Raw genomic sequence first — 20382 nt, forward strand, 5'->3', positions numbered from 1 at the left:
TTACTTTACTCTCTTTGTCCTCATAATTGAGTCAATAATTGACGGAACTCCGCTACCGGCGATATGATCGATGGCTAATAATAAAAGCGACCCCGCGCTTTCACGGGCCGGGCGCCTTTAACGCCGCAGCGCGAGCTCCTCCTCTCGCGGATGCTGCCGTTCGTGCCCAGGTGAGAAGTGACGTCACTACCCCCACCCCCCCCCGGCGCTCCGGCTTCCCGGCGCTGCGCACGAACATGGGCGTCGAAGAGGAGCGTATCTGAGGAGAAGAACAGCGCCGCGCGCAGACTCATACACACACTCGCTCTCGCTCTCTTTTTTATTTTATCCATTTAATATTTCTCTTTGTTTGCGTTTGCGGTCATCGCTGATTTTTATGTGTGCGCGCGGCGTGCGATGCGGAGGGAGCGCCTGGTGCCGGCGGGGGGGCCCCGCTCGTGTCCGTAGATGAGCTGCTGCGCGAGACTGCAGCGTGCACGGCCACGGGGGGTCACCTGCCGGAGTCCCGAGCGGGAGCGCGAGGCACAGAGAGAGAGAGCGAGACGGAACCGCGGACAGGTGACAAGTCAAGTGTCGTGACAGACACAGACAGGTGAGTTGAGGTGAGCGCCGGGACTCCCCGCCGCCCGGGCCGCTTCACGATCCGCATACTTACACTAGTGTCAGTGTCATTTCACATTTCCTTACTTCACGTCTCTGTGCGTGTGTTTTTTTTTTTTTTTTTTAATTCGTTTTCTGAATTACAGTCGTGTTTATAGCCCGAGTTTATCCGCTAAAGCGAAAGCTCCAGTGCGATGCGCGTGCACGGGCCCGCGAGCGCGCAGTCTTTACACAACGACGCCCTTCATACAGTGGCACTTCCGCAAACGCGGGCGAGATAAGAGGCGAGGAGAGCTGTCCGCGCGCCCGACCGAGAGCACCGCGAGAGGCCAGCCCGCGGGTGACGTCATCACTCGGACCCAACCCATGAGGCTGCAGTTTGCATAGGATGTGTGACAAGTGCACTGGGTTCACGTTGAGTCTTGAAGCAGGCAGCATCAGATTGCCATGGAAACCCCAGAGATGGGTTATTGGACCTCTCTGTGGTGAGTCAGTGCCACTGTGGCACCGCGGTACGGCATGGGGGGAATTGGGGGCAGAACCCGGGGGGGGGGGGGGGTGAAATCAGATACAGGCTGTTTGTAAAGGAGGAACCCGCCCCAAGGGCAGCAGCCCTGTTGTCATGGCAATTAATGGATGGAAAGTGGCTAACGTGTGCCTTCGAGTGAAGAGGTTTCCAGGCCTCGTTACCAGTTCGTTTCTATCATTTCTTGTACTTTAATTGTAAAGATGCCGATAACGCTTAAGGCAGACGCTACGCTGCCTGCTGAGCCCGTGTACGATGGCGACGGTCAGTCCGCGTTCTGCCCCAACAGCCCCTCTTCTCTTTGTGTTTTTCTGACGCCGTAGAGATGGCGAGCGACGACCGCGTGGCGATCCTGACGGACGACGAGGAGGACCAGAAGAGGAAGTACGTTCTGGCCGAGCCCTTCAACACGCTGTCCTTGGAGCAGGTGGCGGACCCTGCTTCTTCGGGAGCTCCGTCGGAGGCGTCCGCCGCCCCGTCCCACGAGCCCGACACGGACTGTCTGGAGCAGAGCTGCGTTCGCATCGAGAACCACCTCCTCATCTCCAAGGTCTTCTACTTCTTCTTCTACGCAGCCTACGGCTCCCTGCACCCCCTCTTGCCGGTCTACTACAAACAGCTGGGGATGTCGCCGAGCCAGAGCGGCCTGCTGGTGGGCATCCGCTACTTCATCGAGTTCTGCAGCGCCCCCTTCTGGGGCGTGGTGGCAGACCGCTTTCGGAAGGGCAAGGCGGTGCTGCTGTTCTCGGTGCTGTGCTGGCTCGTGTTCAACCTCGGCATCGGCTTCGTGAAGCCCGCCGGCATGACCTGCGTCGAAAAGAACCCGATCGCCAACAGCTCCGTCGCGAATCACTCCAGGAACCGCCGGAGCGTCGCCGGGGACGACCTTGCCCTTCCCCCGCTCGTGCTTGACTTGCTGTCCGTCTACAGTTCACCGCACAGATATGTCAGGAGCGCCGGTGGAAACGACACCGTGGGCCCAGCTTACCTGGAGAACGTGACCAAGGATGTGTCCGCTGTACCTTCCACCGTCACTACAACCACAACCTCAACCACAACCTCAACCGCAGAGACTGGCAGTAGCGCCACCACCATGAGCACCAGCACCTTCCCTTCCACCTCCCGTTCAGCCTCCAACTCATCATCTACCATCCAGTCGGTCTCCAGCTTGTCTTCTACCAACCAGACTGGTTCAAACTTCTCCTCCAGCAACCATTCAACCACTACCGCCTCTGCCATCATCAAAACGACCACAAAAGCCACCAGCACTAAACCCAAGGAGTACAACATCATCTATAACAAAGACCAGGTTGAGACCATCTTCCTGCTGATCCTGCTGGTCATTATCATTGGCGAGTTCTTCAGCGCCCCAGCGGTGACCATCGTGGACACGGTGACCCTTCAGTACCTGGGCCGGCACCGCGACCGCTATGGCCTGCAGAGGATGTGGGGCTCGCTGGGCTGGGGCCTGGCCATGCTCTCCGTGGGCATCTGGATCGACCACACGCACATCGCGCTCTTCATCCAGGGCACTGGCTGCGTCCAGCCAACGTACAAAAACTACCAGATCGCCTTCATCGTGTTCGGGGTGCTGATGGGCGTGGCGCTGCTGGTGGCCACGCAGTTCTACTTCGACGACAGCGGCGAGGGCCGAGTCGAGGACGAGGAGGACGGGGACGAGAAGACGCACGAGGTGGAGATGCCCCAGGTGGCCCGGAACGCCCCGTCCCCGGAGGTGAGCCCGGAGGTGAGCCCGGAGGAGGCGGCCGCGGCCCCCGGCGGAGCCCAGCGCCCGTTCCGCTACACGGACCTCATCCGGCTGCTGTGCAGCGTGCGCTACGGCACCGTGCTCTTCGTCGCCTGGTTCATGGGCTTCGGCTACGGCTTCGTATTCACCTTCCTCTACTGGCACCTGGAGGACCTGAAGGGGACCACTACGCTCTTCGGCGTCTGCTCCGTCCTCAGCCACGTGTCGGAGCTCACCGCGTACTTCGCCAGCCACAAGTTTATCGAACTGGTGGGCCACGTCAGGTACGGCATGGGGGGGTGGCAGAAGGTTCCAGCGTAAACGTGCTTCTGCACGTTCCTTAACGTGACGCTTGAAGCGGGCGTGCCGCTTGCCGCACGATGTCCGTTCCCGATGAGGTGCGAGCCGCTCCTTCTCGGTACTAGTTGCGTCCGCGTTCGACACGATGCCGCTTCTTCCTATTCGGAGAGCGCTGCGGAGCTCTCCGACCTTTCGGCTTCATGTGAGGCGATTCAGATATTCAGCATCTCGCTTGTGCTCGCTTTCGGTCGGATTCCACAGTGCCAGAAACAGACCTGCTGTTTCCACGCCTTATCGGTTGAAATTCCAGCCGGGTTCTCCAGGACGCGGTTGTTCTGTGACCGCGAGCCCTGCCCGGCCTCTCCCGCGTGACGCGCTCCGGGGACATCTGAGCGCACGGTGCTAGATTTAGCGCGGACCGGTCGATGGCGTGGCACGTGTCGCGCTGCCGCCCTTCGGAACAATCCGGCGCTCCTGTGCCAGCTTTGCACCTTGGGAAAATGCTCCGAGAGGGTGGAGCTGCGTTGTTTTTGCAGAGTGGGGAAGATCAAGCCGACATAGCGTGGCTTCGCCATAACAACCCTTCTAGGTACCTCTACTGCCGTGCTAAGAATGCGGTTTTAATCGCTGCTTGGAGACATTAGTTAACACGTAGGGCTCGACGGTGTGAGAAGAGACTCCTGGAAGATAATACAAATAAATCTTAGTTAACCTTCTCATATTAGGGTTAGTGTAGCATAACTGGTGCCCTGTGCTGGATGTGCAGCTGGTAGCGTAGTGGTTAGAGCTGCTACCTTTGGACCAAAAGGCCGCAGGTTTAAATCTCACTTCCAGCTTCAGTTCCCTTGAGCTCTAATTTCTCCCTAAATGGGTAAATAATTGTAAATAGATTAACATTGTAAGTGGCTTTGGGGGAAAGCATCAGCTATGTGAGTAAAAGTAATGTACCCTGTTTCACACCCTATCTTTCCAGGATAGGCCCTGGACCTCGATGTCCCTGCATTGGACAAGCGATGGATGTCATAGAGATTAGAGCTAATGCCTTGTGCCTTGGTCCAAACGGCAGCTCCTACTGTAGTAGCAGTAGAAATTACTTTGTGTACAAAACGAACGGTATCTCACTTTGAAGGGAAGAGAGCTAAAAATAGACTTAATAATAACATCCCTCTGCATGAGCATTTAATGTATTCACCTGTCACTTTTGTCCTAAGTGATTTCCACTGATTTACCCGTTTACACAACACGGTAAATTGTATCGTGTCAATTCAGCGCGAGTACCTTGATGGAGAATACAACAGCAGTATGTGGGATTCGAACCTGGGTCTTTGAGTGGAAGACAGCAGCTCCAGTCACTTTGTCACCCGAATAGCTAGTAAGTAAAGAGAAATGTCGGAACCCACAGTAGGTGATACTCTGTGCATAAGAGTGTCTGACGCAGGACGTTACGTAGGATGTTATAACTGAAAAGTAGCGAAGCGTAGTGTGACGGCAGCGTCGAGTGGAATGCGGTTCGGCCTTCCGTGACCCCCCGCGGGGGTTCGCGGTGGAGAGTCGCCGGTGCCGCGACAGAAGCGCTCAGGCTGACAGCAGCTCCCCGGGACCCTCCGTTTCCCGCCACGTGTCTGCGGGGGGAGTCGATGCGAACTCGGTGTGGGGCCGAGCTTCTGTGACACTTGGAGCAGTTCGGTGAGTCTGTGGTATTTTTCCAGCCCCCCCTCCCCCCCACTCATCCTGCTTACTAAGTTCGCTGCTGTGATTTTTACAGTAGTTTCACAAAATGTTACCTGAACTTCCTGAAGGTTTGAGAAACAAAGAGGTCCCTCGCATCTCACGCAGTTTTTTTTTCACGTGTTTCGGGGCACTTTAGCACATGATTCAACATTGCGATTGGTCCCGGCGCGGTGCCGTGCGGAACGCCGCTCCCGATCGTGACGGTGATGCGAGTCGGCAAGTCGCGCCGAATCGTAGCCGACGGCGAACGCCATTCCCTGCGCGTCCCGGACGAGCTTCTGCTTCGCGAATGCCCGCTAAGGAACGTCAGGCATCCCGGCCTCATTTCTCACCGAAGCTTTTCAGTGAAGAATCGGCTGCTTCGATGAGACTGAAATAAGGCGTGTTGAACAAATTCCAGATTGTTCAACATTTACTGGGCAGTAAAGCTTGGATTCTCATCTCTTTCGGTTATTATATAGTAGCACCGGGGTTATTATAACCCCAACCGTAACCGGCACCGGGGTTCCCGTGTCTAACTTTGAATGGGTAAGGAAGGTCCTACTGAAGAGGTTGCATAGTTCTAACACTTTTTGTGTCAAAATATAAGCTAATGAATGTAGATATTGTTGTTTTTAATACAGTATAATAGTGTATTTCCACATCATGTGAACTACCCGTCCTGAGTGTGTCCCCTCCCCCTCCGGCCTTGCGCCTTGTGTTGCCGGGTTAGGCTCCGGCTCGCCGCAACCCCACTTGGGACAAGCGGTTTCAGCCAGTGCGTTTGTTTGTTTGTGTAATGTGAACGAATCTTAAGTCCAGGAGGCCCCACCAAGTGAGCTGGAGTGTGTGGAACTTCATAGTCTGTCCAGGCCTTGTACCGACCGACTGACCGACCGACCTCGGGTCCTGTACGTTGGGACGAGCGCGCAGAGCACTTTCTCCTCCCACATCCAGTGTGTGTGACAAGTGTGAGTCCACCTGGGTAACAGCTGTATGGGACAAACTGGCCTGAAGAGAGAAGGGAAGGCGAAGCGGCCCAAGTGCCCGACGTCCCAGGGAAGCGCCGCAGGGGAGCTGGGAGGACGAGGCGCCTCGTTCGCAGCCCAAACTCGTTCTCCAAACACCTTGTGAACAAAAAGAAATGCTTTCTAGCAGGTGGATTCACACCTCATACTGGTCCCACGAGCAGGTGCTGCCGTGACTAAAGGATCCCTCCTCTTGCAGGGTTCTCTACATCGGCCTGGCCTGCAACACGGCGAGATACCTCTACATCTCCTACTTGGAGAACGCTTGGATAGTTCTCCCCATGGAGGTGCTCCAAGGTGAGTGCGGAGCTCCTGTTGACACACGGGGCGGGAGGCGACCTGTTTGGCTTTGGGGCGGATGTTGGCACAGGGCTGCCGGAGCTCAGCCGCTCTGTTGCTTAAAGCCGGCGCTTGTCACACACCCTGCTCTGCGTCTGGGGTGGGGGGCGGAGGCGGGGGGGGTTTAATTTGTTTGGGCAGAAAGCAGCAAATTGCCTCTGTGTGACAGGAAATGGAAGGGGTGCAACAATGGCTGTTGGAAAGGCACAGACGACTCTGGAGGGAGGAGGAGGTGCAGCCTGCGTGTACGTGTGCGTGTGCGTGCGTGCGTGTGTGTGTGCCCGCACCCTAGGCAAGGGCTTTTCTTCAAGTGGTTTCGGTTCGAGTTCCCACCGTCATGTGGCAGGACACTGTTGCCCAGGACCTTGAGCTCCCCGTCAGGAACAAGAACCACCATTTGGTTTCCCGGAATCTCCCCCCTTTTCAGCCTTCGAAACAACACCGATCGACGGAGACGTTCGTCAGGGTCCGCGCCGCCGTCCTCCCGTCCGACCCGAAGCCCACGCTGACGTCCGTCCGTTTGTCCGTTCGCAGGTGTCACTCACGCCTCCGTCTGGGCAGCCTGCATCTCGTACCTGAGCGCCGCCGTGCCGCCCGCCCTCCGCACCTCCGCCCAAGGGATCCTGCAGGGGCTGCACCTGGGCTTGGGGCGGGGCTGCGGGGCCATGGTGGGCGGAGTCTTCGTCAACTACTTCGGTACGAACGCCTCCTGGCATCAGTACGACACCTGCACCGTGGGTGCTGCTTTCCCTCCTGTGTTTGTAGCAATCCCCCCCACACGCACCTTTTCGCTGAGGTGTGTTCGCCCGATGGGCTGTACTGTGCTTTACCGCATGCGTTTGCGGTAATGCGGAGGAGCGGCTCTGACTCTCGTGTGTTCCAGGAGCGGCGGCGACGTTCAGAGGACTCGGAATGGCCTCGCTTGTCATCCTCCTCATATTCTCCTTCATCCAGTGTCTCACGGGACAAAACGAGGACAAAGGTACCGCATCCCTGCGCAGTTACCACGCGCAGCGGTGTAAAAACTCTATCGACGACAGTTACATTTTCTCATTCAACAGACAGACAGGCGCTTTTCTCCAAAGCGACGCACATCTCCGAGAAAAACAGAGTTCATGACATCAACAGAAGGAGAGATTTGGATACAGACACGACTGTGGAGTACAGTACATTCGTCACGTACTGCAGTATAAACCAGCGTACATGACGCGAGGGGTGCGGAAAGGTTTATGCGTTATTAGACGAGTTATTTAAAAAAATTGTCGAACATAAACACGTACGCGTTTATTGAGATCGGGGGGAAAAGTGAGTTTGAAAGGCGTGAAGTTTGAGATCCTTCTTAAATGTAGAGAGAGATTCAGCAGTTCTGAGCGACAGGGGAGGGAGGTCGTTCCACCACACCGGAGCCAGAACCAGAAACCTATGCGCTTGTATGTATACAGCAGTATCTCTCTGTAAAACGCTGCATCTGGTGTTACGGGTTTGAACACTTAATTTTCAATGTTCTTGCAGAGCAGGAGACCCTCTTTGAGTCCACTTTCTCTTACAGGACTTAAAGACACTTAAAGGATGTTTTTACCCCCTTTCAGAGGACATGATGCTGGCAGAGAACATTCCGGTTCCATCCAGCCCGGTCCCCATAGCAACCATCGATTTAGTAGAGCACCACCCAGACTCCCTGATGCCCCGACCGGACCCGCGGCCCCCCATCAAGAAGACGAGGCACCAGGAGGAGCAGGAGGACCTCAACAAGCCCGCCTGGGTCATCTCCGCCTCGCCCTGGGTCACCATCGCCTTCGCCGTCTGCCAGATCCGAGAGGTGCTGGTCCTGTCCAAGAACAACGCCACCGAATTCCAGCCGCTGCAGGTACGGGCGTAACCCCCACCCCCACCCCCACCGCCATCCTCTCCCGCTGACGGCACCTGTGAAATAAGGGCCTCGTACCACACTCTGTCCTCGGGGCCTTTTTACAGCGCCGGGGAGACGTAGCTGGGTTAAAAACCTAAATGTAGCAAAAAGTAATGTGCGTGATACATTGGATTGTCACCCCCCCCGTGCAGTCATGTGACTGACCAGTTGTTTTCATGTGTCATCCTCCCTTCCCTTAAATCATTTTAACATGATAGTATTTTAACTAAACTCAACATAATGACACAATTTGCCTTTTTTCTAGAAAGCGATATTTAAGAAATACTAGTGTGATGCACCGGATTGTCCGGTCGTTCGTTCCAACGTGCAGCTGCTCTCAGGCGTCTCTTGTGTTTATCAAACCGCGTGTGTGACTTGTGCCATCTCTCACGTTTCACGCTTTCGGGTGGGACCTGAAGAAAGGTGAGAACTTCCCCTCTGTCTTTCGCTGAGCGGAGGCGACTTGATTCGTTTTCGCCGCGTGACTTAATAGTTTAATAGTTAATTTCTCCGCTACGAGTGTTATTTTTAGAGATGAAATGAAACACCTGTGAACGTCGTTCCTCGAGGAGGTCGACCGCAAATCTCTGCTCTCTTTCCCTCATTTTGCTTTTCCAGTTATCGTTGTGCGATCTCATGTTCATCCTTTGTGTGTCTCTCTCTGTGTGGCATCGTCCCTTTGTGTGTGTGTGTGTGTGTGTGTGTGTGTGTGTGTGTGTGTGTGTGTGTGTGTGTGTGTGTTTTGGTTGCTAGGAGACAAGTAATGCCACTCCAGTTGACTCTGCTGGTGAGGGTGCATCACGAGCTCACCCAGGCGAACCCTCCGGCATGTCTGAGCAGGCAAAGGCCCCCCCGGGACCCCCAGACCAATTGGACACCCCCCAGCCCTCCCACCCTACTGACCACAGCCAAACCGTAGCAGGCTCCGCCCACCTGCCAACAGACTCCGCCTCCTCAGAGTTTAACCCCTCTCAAGAATGATGAAGAGACCCCCGGTGGGGAGGGGTCTGGTTCACACAGCTGATCCGACAGGTGATCCAAAACCCCACTGAACTATGCGCCGGGGGGGGGGGGGGGGGTTAAACTCGTTACAGCTGAACCAGGTAAGAACCGGAAAGTGGGTGCGGCGTGTGGGGTCGCCCTTCCTGGATGGATGAATTTCGCGCCGTCTGGATCCTCTAGGGGATTGTGGGTAAACACCACGCGTTACCATGTTCCTGTGGCCTCTTCGCGTGACCTTAAGCTCCTCCCACAACAGCGCTGCTCCTGCTCGTGTTTCCACTGCCGCTCACCTGCAGAAGTGCCTGACCTACGTGCGCTTACCGGCGGACACTTCCACCATCGCAGCGCATTTGAGTGTATTAATAATGTTAATAATATTAATAGTAATAATATTAATATTAACAGAGTCACTGCTCTGTATCCTACTGTAACGACTGTCTTTGTTTCTGCTTTTCCTCTCTATCTGTGTGTACTGGAGTCTGTGTGCCTTCGCTTCCTGTTTGCTTCGTCGTGGCCTTTTCGATCTCCAGAAAGAGAAGAGCTCTTCACGCGGGTTACCGTGGTGTAATACGATGTTATTCCGATGCCGAAAGGGAATTGAGATTGTTTTAATAAAACAAAGTACTTCAGCAAACCAGATGTGTGTCTGTCCTGCCTTCATATTTTTCCTTTTTTTTTTTTCTTAATTTATAACACCTAATATTAGAAGTGGAAGCTTAAATACGCAGTTGTGGAAGAAACACTTAGAAGAACAAACAATAAATTCATCCAAAGTCTGACGCTGGAAGCTGAGCGGGAAACGGCTCCTGATTTTTCCATAAGAAGCAGCTCAGCCTCTTTTTGTGGTTATTCCTAGAAGCGATCAGTAGGGGGCAGTATTCCGCTGAGCCACCATCATCAAACCGAGGGGGGCGGGGGTGCGCTCTCCTCCAGGCGTTGGAAACAGGAAGCGGATCCTGCAGAGAGACTAACGAACGCCACGCTTCGCCCGAGCGCTGTAAACACCGCGGTAACGTGATCGTTTGTTGTGGTGACAGAAGTGAAAGGCGTTTGATCTTCTCAGGTGGGATTGAAAGGGGTGCAGAAAAGGGGAAGTGACATTCACAACACCTGAGCTACTGAGAAGATGTTCGCTGGGGGAGTCGAGCTGACTACCTGCTGGGGCGGCGATGTTCGCGACTCGCAGGCGGACCTGCAGATCCAGGGTTCGAACCCCGGCCCCTTTCGGAAACCCAGATCCAGCAAATCGAGGGCAGACGGGAAGCGGTCATGGGACACGGGGTTGTTGGATCACCCGGGGTGCGGGTTCGAATGCTCTTGTTCTTCCCGAGAAGGGCTTTAATCCCATGCTCTACTGGTACAGGACAGCAGATAGTGTAGTGGTTAAAACTGTCGCTGTCTACTTGAGGGATCTGGTTCGAACACCCCGACTTTTGCCTCCAGACCGAGATGCTCCAGGAGTGGGTTTCAGCCCTAAGTGAAATATCTCCCTCTAATTCTGCAGCTCTTCTTAGCACTAACATGTGCGCTACACACTGTGGCGCCGCGGAACTGCTCCGCGGTGGAACGACTTGCCTGACCAGTCAAGGGACAGTTTGCGGGTGATAAACTCACCGCTGCTCTTTCTACCACGGTCAACAGTGCTTTGAACGCACCTGCTGTTCAATGTGCCCTTAATGTGTCACTGCAAATATCTCCACTTAAATTTCCCATGATGCTCTTCTTTTCACAAATCCCAGTAATTGGTTCGAAACAACATCTGGTGTTTGCATCTTGGACGCGTTTTTCGTGCAGGCGGGACTGAACTCTGCCAGGGGCGTTTCAACGTAGACGCGATCCTGGGAACGGTCTGTCTCAGCTGCTTACCGTGGTAAAATACAGTGTTGCTGTGAGTGCCGTGTGTTTTTTGAAGCGGGATCGCTGGCATTTCTGCGTTTGACCCCGTGTGCAGGAAGGTGAGCGAACAGCCTGGTTCTCTCTCTGTCCCCCACCTGCACAGGTCAAAGGTCCGCGAGCCCTACCTGCAACACACTCCGTGCCAGTGGGGGATGCGAGAAACCCTGTGGGCGGTCACTGAGTCTGCAGACGATGGTGCAGAATGTCACTTCTGTAGCTGCTACTGGAGGGATGTGAACCAACAACATGGTGGTGTCTGTGCATCTAAAGCTCTTTGTCGTTTACAAAGTTGCACATCACTTTGTACACAGGTGTGTGTTAAATGGACAAATAAAAGTGCAAGGGTGGGGCGGCGCTCGGCGGTGAGCGACGGAGGCTGGCGGGGGAAGGTCGCCATGACGGTAAAGGGTCTGCGTCACCCCCCCACACCTACGTAACTCTGACAGTGCACTCCCCCATTTGCATACCCACATCCACCTCCAGCTGTTTGGCTGCGACTCCAGCTGTTGAATAACACGGGCGAAGCCACGTGCCAACACGTCTGTCACGACACACGCATGACTGATGGGCGGCGCTCGTCACTGTCGGCAGGTCGACGGCGAGGTCGCTTGGGGTAGGAGGGGGCGGAAGGGGAGCGTGGTGTTTGGACCCAACAACCTGCGGTTATGTAACAGGAGCGCTGGTGTCGGGGGAAAACGCTCGTGGAAAAAAAAAGTCACACTTAGAGAAAAAATGCGGTCTTTTTTTTCGTTTTAACTGATTTTTTCGCAGTGTTCGTAACTGTCTCGGTGCCCTTTCATGTGTGACGGGGCGGCGAAGGCCGTCACCGTGTTGAATTTAATGCCGCGGTCAGCAGTGCAGTACCCGGGCGGGAAGTACGAGGTACGAGAACTTTACCCTTTTCCAGGTGTTTCTTCACTGCTCACTTTACTGTACCGCTGTGGTTCTTCTGGGGTCCAAACTGATCCCTTCGGTCTGCGCTGGGTCTTTCGTCATTGCCCAGCATCTCCGTGGGATGCCGGCAAAGCTCCCTTATCGGGGCAGAAACTGAAACTCATCGTCAGGAAAATACTGTTGAAAAATCATTTTACATTTACATATTTATCAGACACTTCTATCCAAGCAGCTTCCAATGAACTCTATGTAGTGTTATGAGCCCACACACCTTATTCACCGTGGTGACTTAAACTGCTAGATACGCTCTTACAGTGGGTCACTCATCCATACATCAGTGGAACACGCACACGCTCTCTGTCTCTGTCACTCACACACTATGGGGAAACCTGAACAGCATGTCTTTGGAGTGTGGGAGGAAACCAGAGCACCCAGAGGAAACCCACGCAGACACAGGGAGAACATGCAAACTCCACACAGACTGAGCGGGGATCGAACCCACGTCCTCTCGCAGCACCGTGCCGCCCGACGACGAGCTCATTTTACGCTCATTTTTACTCCAAAGGTGCTTACAGTGTTACGACTTATGCTAATTGACCCATTTATACAGCACTCTAATTTCGACTGTGTCAGTTCAGGGTAAGTACCCCAGTCAAGGCTACTACAGCAGGACGGGCGACTCGAACCCGAGGCCTATGATCGCAGGGTGATGACTCTAACCACTACGCCCCCTGCCGCAGGATCCCTGGGACTGCGTTCTAAGAGAACCGCAGAACCGCGAGCGAAAGCGGAGCCGCGTACGAGGCGAAGGCGGCGGTGCGTCGAGACGCCGTTTTATAACGCGAGAGAGACGGAGCCTCTCATGTTCGCAGCCCGATCGACGCCTGGGGCTCACAGGACAGCCAGTAGCTAGGAGCGGCGGCGGGTGGGCGGCTGAGTGGGAGGAGCCTGTTCTCAGCGGGGCCCCTTTTTTACTTGATGTCTGGTAAACACGAGAAACTTAGTTTGCTGACTGAGAGCAAAAATAAAAAATAATAACAATAAAAACAAATGAAACGTTTCAGGCAAAACTGATCTTTGGCTCCGTTTGTGTCGACCGTTTCCAGTTGCTCCCTGGGAATGTTTTTCTTTTCAATCTGCGCTCCTCTTATTTACAGCTCGGTTTGTTTCCTTATTGCATCGCATTTAATGTGGTGTTTCAGAGCGGCACCACGACGTTCGGGGACAACTGAGGTGGAAATACCATGTTTTTCCTTCCCTCTTTCAAAGCGTTTGTGTCGTTGGCCTCATGCTGGGAAGAGATGGAGCTGTTTGGAGGGCGGAGCCAAGCATCACACGATGAGGCCAAGTCAGGCATCTACTTTAAATGTCTCACATATATATGGGTGTGTGTGTGTGTGTGTGTGTGTGTGTGTGTGTGGCTCTAAATATGAGACAGTGCGACAGCTGTGAGTCCAGGTGGCTGGATGGGTTGCTTGGCAACTGATAATAAAAAACACCATATTTGTATTACTCAGGTTATGAATCCAGTCATGTGTACCGTTCGCCATCGCCCCGGAGGACCGTGACCGTCCAGCTGAGGTGCGGTCGGACTTGGGAGCTCATTTACATTCCATTATTCATTCAGCTGACGAAACAACTTACACTCATTTGCCCATTTATACAGCAGGGTAATTTTTACTCTGCCAAGGCAAGTGCCTCGATCGTCGGCGCTGCAGCAGGAGGTGGGCTGCGAACCTGTGATCTCTGAGACCCTGTGGGTGGGGGGTGGGGGGGCACTGCAGGTATGCCACCTGCTGCCCCCAGGACTGCAAAAGTGTGATCAGAAAATGCTGTTGCTTTGTGAGATTTCTACATCATGACAGATATGGAAACAAAACCAAACCATTCCTCCCTTTTCCCCTTTCCTTTCCTTTCCTCTCCTTTCCTTCATACAAAAGCTAGTTATTTTTGTAAGTTGACTTGAAGTGAAAATGAAACACTGTCCTGTTCGGCACCAGGAACCACCTCTTTTCTCATGCAGTCTCGTGGTGAGACAAGCAGAACCTCGACCTCCCCCCCCCGCACCAGACCACTTCCCGTGACGTTTCCGGCCGAGAGCGCAGCCTCCTACCCGCCAGGGAAGAATCCCGTGGCTCCGGCTCACCGAAGACGGACCGGTCTTTGGGGGTCGTCCGTGAGCTGAGCGGTCACGGTCACGGTCACGCGACCGGGGCACTCCTCTCCGAGGGTGTGCGTTAACCGTGAAATCACTCAGCTAGAGCTCCCCCCCTCCCGGAAGAGTCACCTGGACACAGATTCACAAGAGCTCCTAACTCTGGTCACATTGACTTCCGTTCCTGAAGATATGAGCAGGGCCAGTAGGGGGCGCAGTGATTAGAGCTGCCACCTTGCAGTCAGGAGTCCATGGGTTCAAGTCCTGATCCTGCTGTACTGCCTATGATCAGGTATTTACCCTGATCTGACACAGTACCTGTAGTAGAAATGGGTAAATCAGTGTAAATAGCATTGTGTACAGACCTCGCACTGTAAGTTGTTTCGGAGAAGAAACTGATGATCTAATAACGAGGACAAATGGTACACGATCCTTCAGTGGAAGCTGGTTCTCTGGATGGTGTCCCCCCCCCCCTCCCCCGCCACATCACACGGAAGTCGTGGGAAAGTTCCCCAGGAGCTATTTGCTCACATCACAAACTCCCAGTGTGACACAGACAAATACTTCACATGCACACACACACATCGGCCCCTGTGTGGACACAAAGTCTCATACACACACACTGGAGACTTGACACTGGGTGGTCAGGCATCCGTGTCCTTGCTGTAACACAGATGTCAGTAGATGTTCACCAGTAGCTTTTCTCTCTCACATACACACACACACACACACACACACAAAAACCTAATGCGCACAGACATACATCTGCCCACACATGTAAACGCTTTGCACAAACAGGCTTGCCAGTGCGAGCAGGTACACACTCCTACTGAAACCACACACACACAACACTCAGATGAGTTGTCAGATCCTCTCTCACACATACTCAGTCTGTTTTCACATGAGTGCGCAGACCAACGTTTCCCTTCCTTTGACGCGCGCACACACACGCACACACACAAGGGCCGCTGGGAAGCCAGACCTGGTCTGTGTGGGCGTGTTTCGCGGAGGGTGGAGGGACTCAACGGTCGCAGCTCAGGGGAGCCGGGTGTCTGTGGGAGCCATGTGTGAGAGAGCGTGTGAGGGGAGGGGCCCATGGCGCGTAGGCGTTCTGTTTGTTGGATGAGGTTGTGGGCGGGGCTTGGGGGGAGGGCGGGGCAGATGGCAGAACCTGGGGTGGGGCAAAGGTAAGGAGGGGGCCATCCTGCAGATCAGCCTGTGTTTTAAACTGCGGAAAGTCAGAGCTCAGCTGGATGCCTGGCAGATGTGTAAAAATTACCCAAGACATGGTATCTGTTAAGTAAAAGTTCTTTGTTGACACTTATGCAACAAAAATGTTTGTTTTATTCTAACAAAAACCATGCAAAAAACTCTGGTGAGGAGCTGAGACATCAAAATCACAGCAGGTGCCACTTTTTAATGAAGTTCCTGCATTGCTGTACAGTGCTGGGAGTCAGGGGCCAGCAGGGGGCGTAGCGGTTGGAGCTGCAAAATACCACTAGAAGGAGCCGACCCGAGATCGAATCCCACCTCCTGCGGTAGTAGTAGTAGTAGCAGGTGGGTATCAGTGTGTGTGTGTGTTTGTGTGTGAGAGAGAGAGAGAGAGAAGGCCTGAGCGTGGAAGTGACCAGGTGCGTTTCCAGTAAGAGGCGGCGCTATGCAGCGTACCGCTCGTGTGGTAAAGGAGGTCTTGCTTTCCTTTGCTTTTTACCTCATTACCACAGAATGGACTTTCCACACTGAAACAGCTGCACACTAAAACACAAACCCCTGAGGGCAGAAACACCTGTGTGTGTGTGTGTGTGTGTGCGTGCATATGCGATGGGCCTCTGTGTTTCCACTCTCAGGCGTAGAACAGTGACCCCCCCCCCCCCTCCCCCAACCCCCCGCTGCTCCCCCAGTGTGTGCTCACTGTGCCGGCCGACTACCCTGGCCAAATGCGAGCTGACCCCTCCTGACCCCTGACCTGTCAATCCTGTCCCATCACACACAGGTACAGTATGAAAAATTTTGTAATTCTAGAAAAAATTGTTTCAGGTCAGTTACCAATGACAGTATTATTACTGCGGTACATTACACTGTGTTTGTGTGTGAGCTTCAAGTTCAAGTTCAAGTTTCAAGTTTATTGTCATAGGTACAAGTACCATGTACAACTATCATGAAATTCTTCCCGAATGCTTCTCCACAGACTATGGACAAAGACAGAGACAATAGAAATACTGCATAAACAAAACAATGACAGTGAGTAGTGCAACAGCAACAGCAATAAATAATGGTAACAGTAATGGCAATAATACCAGTTGACAGCCAGAGAACTCAGAATGAGAGAATGAGAATGAGAATGCTTAAAGTGGCAGTGTAATTTACCAATGTGCTTGGGAGGAGCAGTCCAACTCTAGTTACTAAAGGTGGCACATTGGTGAGTGTTGTATACTCTTACAGCGGTGGGGTAAAAGCGGTTCCTGTACCTAGCAGTGCGGGTTCGAATAGGCCTCAGCCATTTGCAGATGGCAGAGAAGAGAAAAGCGCCCGTGCGGGGTGACCGTAATCTTTCACGATGCGCATCCTCTTTCTGAGGCAGCGTGTGGCGTAGGTGTCCTCGACCGCTGGTAGCCGCGTGCCCGTGATTCCCTGAGCCGTTTTGACCACCCTCTGTAGGGCTTTCTTGTCCTGTATGGAGCAGCTGCCACCCCAGGATGCAATACGCCCCGTGAGGACGGACTCCGCAGCACACCTGTAGAAAGTGGTGAGAACTGTAGTGGTCATCTGGGCTTTCTTCAGATGCCTGAGGAAGTGGAGATGTTGATGGGCCTTTTTGATGGTTGATGCTGCGTGCTCAGTCCATGTGAGTCTGACAGTGAAGGTGACCCTCTCTTCCTTGTCCCCTCCTACATAGATGGGTGCATGAACTGTATCCTGTTTCTTGAAGTCAATCACCAGCTCCTTAGTTTTATTGACATTGAGAGACAGGTTGTTGTCCTGGCACCACTCTCCCAGGAGCCTCACCTCCACTCTGTAGGCCGTCTCATTGTTGTTGGTGATCAGACCCACAACGGTGGTATCGTCAGCAAACTTTACGATGGTGTTGAAGCTGTGACTGGCCACACAGTCGTGTGAACAGGGAGTATAGCACCGGGCTCAGAACGCTTCCCTGTGGAGTGCCAATGTCGAGGGTCAGTGGGGAGGAGGTATTACTGCCAATCCGCACACGTTGGGGTCTGTTGGTGAGGAAATCCAGGATCTAATTGCACAATGCGGCACTCGGTCCCAGCCCTGGTAGTTTCTGGATCAGCTTGGTTGGGATGACAGTGTTAAATGCTGAGCTATAGAGTCCACAAATAGCCTTGCATAGCAGTTATTATCCAGGTAAGACAGAATAGTGTGAAGTGTGTGTGATATTGCATCTTCAGTGGATCTGTTGTGGCAGTAGGCAAACTGCAACGGGTCCAAAGTGTCTGGGATGGTGTCCTTAATGTGTCCCAGCACCAGCCTCTCACAGCATTTCATTGCAATGGGGGTCAGGGCCACTGGGCGATAGTCATTAAGGCAGCTCACTTTGTTTTTCTTAGGAATGGGGGTAATGGTGGTGTTTTCGAAACAGGTGGGTACAGTTGAGCTTTTCAAGGAGGTGTTAAATATGTCCGTGAACAAAGCAGTCAGGTGTTCGCCGCATGTTTTTAAAACTCGCCCTGAAATTCCGTCCGGACCAGCAGCTTTGCGCATGTTGACACGGCTAAAGGTTTTTCTCACTTGTGCTACAGAGACGGTGAGACTGGCGTTATCATGCAGCGCTGTGGGGATCCTCACCGGGGGGCATTTGTTCTCGAACTCGAAGGGCCATAAAACGCGTTCAATTCGTCAAGGAGAGACAGAGCGGCACCCGTCAACGTCCGCGTCCGTTAATGTTTGGATTCCCTGCCACAGCCTACGTGCATCTCGAGTCCAGTTAAACTCCGATTCCACCTTCCTGCTGTATTCCCGTTTCGCGTTGGCGATGGCTTTGCGAAGCTCGTACTTGCTCTTCTTGTACGTGTCCATGTCTCTGGACTGAAACACGCAAGTTCGCACGCGGCTCTTATTTCAGATTTTGGCAGTTATCCACGGTTTTTGGTTGGGAAATGAGAGGACTGTTTTATGTGGTATGCAGACATTTACACAGTACCTGATGAAGTCTGTGACCACTGTGGCATACTCGTCCAGATTGGAGGATGAGTTTCTGAACATGTTCCAGTCCAGGGCGGAGCCTTTCCTCCGCTTCTGGTGTCCAGCTTCATAATCCTTCTTCCAAAAGCCACTGGAAAAAGCAATCTTTATTGGTCTTATTGATGTTATTATTGATTATTTGTTTCTCCTGGGTGACTTAAGTGTGACATTTGTACACTGAACTACTTCCACTGTTCAAATCCATTAATACAGCAGGGTATTTTTTATTGTACCAGGTCAAGGTAATATATATACACAGATAAATACTTTAATAAATGTCAGCGTTTCCCTGGCAGCACTTGGAACACTGGAATAATTGTAGTTCAGTGTCAGGAAGAATGTCTCTGCCTGAGGTGTCTGCTTTTGCCACGGTAACACATGAATCAATGTTCGAGCTCTGTGAAGGTCCAGCAGGTGATGTAAGAACTCATCCGGGGTTCTCCATGACCGACACACTCACCCTGACCACCTACGCACCAATCTATTCCCTGACCTTTGACCATATCTGCATTGTGATCTCCACCCTGATCAGATCCAGACCCTCACGTCCACCCGGATCTCCTCGCTGACCCGCAGCCATATCCACAGCGGGGTGTGTGTGTGCGTGTGTGCGTGTGTGCGTGTGTGTGTGCGTGTGTGTGTGGAGCTTCATGGTGCCAAGTTCAACAATGCGAATAAGTAGATTAAAACAGCTACAACGCGTCTCACAAAGCTCCAGGTCTCTTTACCGGTTCAGTGGGGAAGAAGAACATCTCTGTCTTAACTGCCAGACACTTTTCAACACAAAGAGAGAAACAGGTGGATAAAATCAGCAGGTGCTGAAGGACTCATTTAGGAAGCTTCCAGGAGCTCTGCAGAGAACTGGGCCTGAAAGACATGGGTTTGAGAACTTTTTTGAATCCTTGGAAGGATTCAGCAGCTCTGAGGTGCATAGGGAGCTCTGACATTGTTAATATCTTGGAATGAATCATTATTTAAGACCCAGGGCATTTAGGATTCGCAGTTTGACTGAAGGAAAAGTGCTGTAGTGCAGCTGCAGGTTCAAAGTACCACATCCTGTTGGTCCAGGTGGAGACGGGGTTAAAGCCCCTCCTCTTGTCGGTGGGATGAAGAAATCACACCCCATCTTCCTCCGGAAGCTCACAGAGCGTGCACAGTTCCTAAAAATAGCTTGTGATGCCGAGGCAGACTCTGAGTGTTTTAAGTGTTCCTGTGGTGTCCCACGGCAACGGGAAGCTGAGGGATCGTGCATTCGCTTCCAGAAGCATCTCCTGGTCACTCAGCAGACCAGCTGTTTACATTCCTCCAGGGCTCTGGGGTGAGGAGACCCCTCACACGCCTTTGTTCCCCGAATCGGCGCTCCAGTGGGGTTCGCTGGTTTTGGACGGACTGTGAAACTCATGTTTAGAAGGTTGAGCTCTGGGAACCGTCCTGCTCTCCGGAGTGGACAAACAGGCCGAGACCTTTGCCCATCCACAGGGGTGGGCCGGGGGCATCTCCCCCCCACCGGACTGAATCACCCTGTGTGGGAGTGCAGAGATCCTGGGAGAGCAGCAGAGGGGTCTGTATGAGGAGGGAGGAGGAGCTCTCTTCCCTTTTTCTCCCCAGTCCTCCTTCAGATCTGCTCCAGCCCCCCCCTCCCCGATTTATGTGTCCAGTTTGGTGGGACGGAGAAGGACGTTACACATGACTTACATTTACACTTTTCTCCAAAGCGACTTACAGTGTCAAGGTTACAATTGTTAGCACATTTAAACAGCTGGGTAATTTTACTGGAGGAATTTAGGGTAAGTACCTTGCTCAAGGGTACTACAGCTGGAGGTTGGGAATCGAACCTGCGACCTCTGGATCCAAAGCTGTAACCACTGCGCTACCAGGTGTCCCTCATCAGGACATCATGGACCTTCAAGTGTGTGAAAACCTCCCAGTGATTCTGTTACTAAAATTCCAGGCTCACACTCTGCTCTTTTACACTTATTTATTTACCTGACACTTTTCTGCAAAGTTTACACTATTTAGCAACTTACACTATTTTACGCAGCAGGGCCATTTTTTTACTGTATCAGTTCAGTG

At 53.1% G+C, this 20382-nt stretch overlaps 1 protein-coding gene across 5 annotated transcripts; it reads left to right on the forward strand.

Annotated features, from left to right (window-relative positions):
* Positions 1 to 216: 216 nt before the first annotated feature.
* On the forward strand, positions 217 to 9795 carry LOC108930773 (major facilitator superfamily domain-containing protein 6-like). 5 transcript variants are annotated; one of them, XM_029256960.1, is made up of 9 exons: positions 217 to 592; positions 747 to 1085; positions 1450 to 3157; positions 6111 to 6208; positions 6785 to 6946; positions 7134 to 7232; positions 7840 to 8117; positions 8579 to 8582; positions 8913 to 9037. In XM_029256960.1, the coding sequence occupies exons 2-9, from the start codon at positions 989 to 991 to the stop codon at positions 8921 to 8923; spliced, it is 2457 nt and encodes an 818-aa protein (XP_029112793.1). In that variant the 5' UTR covers positions 217 to 592; positions 747 to 988; the 3' UTR covers positions 8924 to 9037. The 5 variants fall into 5 exon arrangements, with proteins under 5 accessions (XP_029112793.1, XP_029112789.1, XP_029112790.1 ...); XM_029256956.1 differs by lacking the exon at positions 8579 to 8582 and having other exon boundaries at positions 8913 to 9795; XM_029256957.1 differs by lacking the exon at positions 8579 to 8582 and having other exon boundaries at positions 853 to 1085; positions 8913 to 9795.
* The last annotated feature ends 10587 nt before the right edge of the window (positions 9796 to 20382 follow it).

Source organism: Scleropages formosus, chromosome 12 (assembly GCF_900964775.1).
Source record: "Scleropages formosus chromosome 12, fSclFor1.1, whole genome shotgun sequence".
Lineage (NCBI taxonomy): Eukaryota > Metazoa > Chordata > Actinopteri > Osteoglossiformes > Osteoglossidae > Scleropages > Scleropages formosus.

What these genes read in the sequence shown, in the direction of transcription:
- LOC108930773 (XM_029256956.1), top strand. Translation starts at nt 989, where the DNA reads ATGTGTGACAAGTGCACTGGGTTCACGTTGAGTCTTGAAGCAGGCAGC. An exon ending in GAACTGGTGGGCCACGTCAG is followed by an intron (nt 3,158 to 6,110) that starts GTACGGCATGGG and finishes CTCCTCTTGCAG; the next exon opens with GGTTCTCTACATCGGCCTGG. An exon ending in CCGAATTCCAGCCGCTGCAG is followed by an intron (nt 8,118 to 8,912) that starts GTACGGGCGTAA and finishes TTTGGTTGCTAG; the next exon opens with GAGACAAGTAATGCCACTCC.